This window comes from Aplysia californica, unplaced genomic scaffold, assembly GCF_000002075.1.
Source record: "Aplysia californica isolate F4 #8 unplaced genomic scaffold, AplCal3.0 scaffold00107, whole genome shotgun sequence".
NCBI classification, from domain to species: Eukaryota; Metazoa; Mollusca; class Gastropoda; order Aplysiida; family Aplysiidae; genus Aplysia; species Aplysia californica.
This window is the reverse complement of record NW_004797377.1, coordinates 925102-927647: the sequence shown is the minus strand read 5'-3', so window position 1 is coordinate 927647 and position 2546 is coordinate 925102. Positions and strand designations below refer to the sequence as shown.

The 2546-nt window shown below is 36.7% G+C and overlaps 1 protein-coding gene across 1 annotated transcript in view; it reads right to left on the bottom strand.

Annotated features, from left to right (window-relative positions):
- LOC101850947 (obscurin) overlaps window positions 1-2546 on the bottom strand; it is a gene marked incomplete at its 5' end in the record, with an annotated part of 65247 nt that overhangs the window by 25438 nt on the left and 37263 nt on the right. The window contains 2 exon segments of the mRNA XM_035969032.1: window positions 500-638; window positions 1306-1509. Of these exon segments, the coding sequence (XP_035824925.1) occupies window positions 500-638; window positions 1306-1509 (343 nt within the window).

The window sequence follows — 2546 nt, the reverse complement described above, 5'->3', positions numbered from 1 at the left end:
GAGAGAGAGAGAGAGAATGGGGGTGGGGGTGGAGAGCGATATGGTTGCTTTAATTACCTTTGCAAAAAAGAAAAAAAAACCCAGACAAAAATAAATTAATCTGTAACACTATAGCAACAAACTCTCAGAGAAAATTGAGATACACAAGACTGGCCTTTCCTGGACTTATTCAGTCTGCAATCACTTCAATGTTAATCTCGTATTGTTTCGTTTGTAGATGGCTTGTTTAGTTATCATAAAGACGAATCTGAAATCATTGAATATATCATTAGCTTGGATAGAAAAAAAACGGTAATGGAACTGATTATAAAATATACTTTAATAAAATAACTTTTGAGAAGGTGACAAATCCAGTGCGCATTTGGACGTGACTAAAAAGGGAGAACATCAAACTATTGCCATTAGTTCTATTGATGGTAAACTGTATTTTAAGTGATATGATGTCTCAAAATCTTCCATATTTTTGTATTCTGAAAAAAACAACCCCAACCCACAATACCTTGACATCCAGATGTACAAAGTTTGTTTTATGAACATCTTGCAAGGTCTTGACCAGCTGCCTGATCATCTGGGCAGCCTTCGCCTCGGACCACTGGCCATCTGACGTCACACGTTCCAGGAGATCACCGTCCTTAACACTGGACTAGGTTAAGGATCACAACCACAGTCTTTAAAAGTTCAAATACATGATTCATTATGTGGGCAGTCATGTATATCAAAAAGGAAACAATATAATGGCAAATTGTTTGGACTGATAGATATTTGGTCGCTTTTAAGCACAAGGGGGCTATCCCGAAAAATGCTATTTTAAGAAAATCGAAGGTAAAACTTTTGCCCCTTGTTCAGTTTCTTTAAAAGACAAGGACAGTTTTCTCTATAACCAAACATATATACACACCAATTAAACCAAACTTCTGCTATAGATAGAGCAATGCCCACCTTTGGTGTAGGTCAAGATTTCTGGAAACCCCCGAAATCTGGGTTAGCCCGCTTGTCCTTAAAAGCGACCATTTATGCATGTGCCTAGGAATACAGGGAGGAAAGGATTGGGGGGAGCAGGGAGGGGTGAAAAAAAGAAGGACTTTCTGGATTTATGGACGGAAGGATTTAGATGGTTGAATATAAATTGTAATAAATATAATGTGACAGACAGACGTTACCATGAATTAAGGATGGGTCAATAACAAAGTGCTATTATTTTAGTCAGACTGTAGTATGTATTAACCAGTATATTCAAATTTCCGAGTATAAGTATTTACGAGCTTTTCACTTCAGTCGTAATAAAATTGTCCTTAAAAAGGATGCTTCTCTGAGACGAGAATCACATGTCTGGATGTCTCGAAAGCGTCATGGAGTCTCTCCACACCGCCAGCCGTCTGCCTCAACAGAGCATCCAGCTCAAGCTTGAAAAAGTCTTTGTCTCCTTCTTCTCTGACTTGTGTGAACTTTGCCGCGTACTCTTGGCCCGATGACCTTTCGATGACCCTCCTTACAACACTGTGTCTTCCTCTGTTCGAAGTAAACAAACCATAGAACTTGATTAGACGCCAGCCTATTTGAGATGTAGGCATTTTTAGCTTCCTCAGCCCCTCCTACAACTATTTCATCGCGTAAAAACTCCCCAAAACCGTATTTTTTTCCTTACCGTGCTTGTTTGTCTCCTCCATTTCTTCATAAAGTCAATATTTTATTTTTCTTTAACGGCCGTTTTCTCAAAACGCGACTTTTCTCTATACTTTTTTGAATAACTCCACCATTTGTTATCCAATCGTCTTGAAATTTTCCCAGAATGAAGAGAAGATGTAATACCAAAAACACCTCAGTTGAATTTTTGATATATGGAATAGATTTTTGTTGGTGATGTCTGGAGTGTGGATTTTCATGGATTTTTTTGCAAACTTGAATGCTAGATCTACCTCAGGAACAAAATTCATTAAAAATTATTTTCTAATTATTTAGAAAAAACAACAAAAACAGACAGATTTTTAGATTTAATGTTTGTTAAGACACATGCAACCCCCCCCAAAAAAAACACACAAAAAAAAAACAACAACAAAAAAAAACTATCAATTTCCAAGAGCGATAAGTGCGGTATTCATTACGTAAGACATGTCAACAACATCCTATATCGCCGCCGTATCCATGGAAACGAAACTTTTTTCTCAAATTTGATTGCGGATTTTAAGACTCCTTACTATGCTTGTTATATGTGTGAAATGTGGTAAAATTCGGTCCAGCAAAAACGAGATAACCTTCAGGTGTAACCCCCCACCTTAAATAGAATAAAAACGAAATAATGTTCTATTTCATTTACGATTTAACTTGTGTAATTTCTGACAGAAAATTACGACGTAAATTTAGAAAATAACGAGCAAGAAAATCGTTAGTTTTGAGACTTAATCCTCAAACACCGAATCATTGTTAGTCGTAATTGCGTAAATACTTGTAAACGTGTCGTTGTGTAGCTAAAAATTGAAATCACTACTTCATAGTTACAAAACTAGCAGCTTTACACTAAAATTTCGGGTTACATATTTACCCTCCCC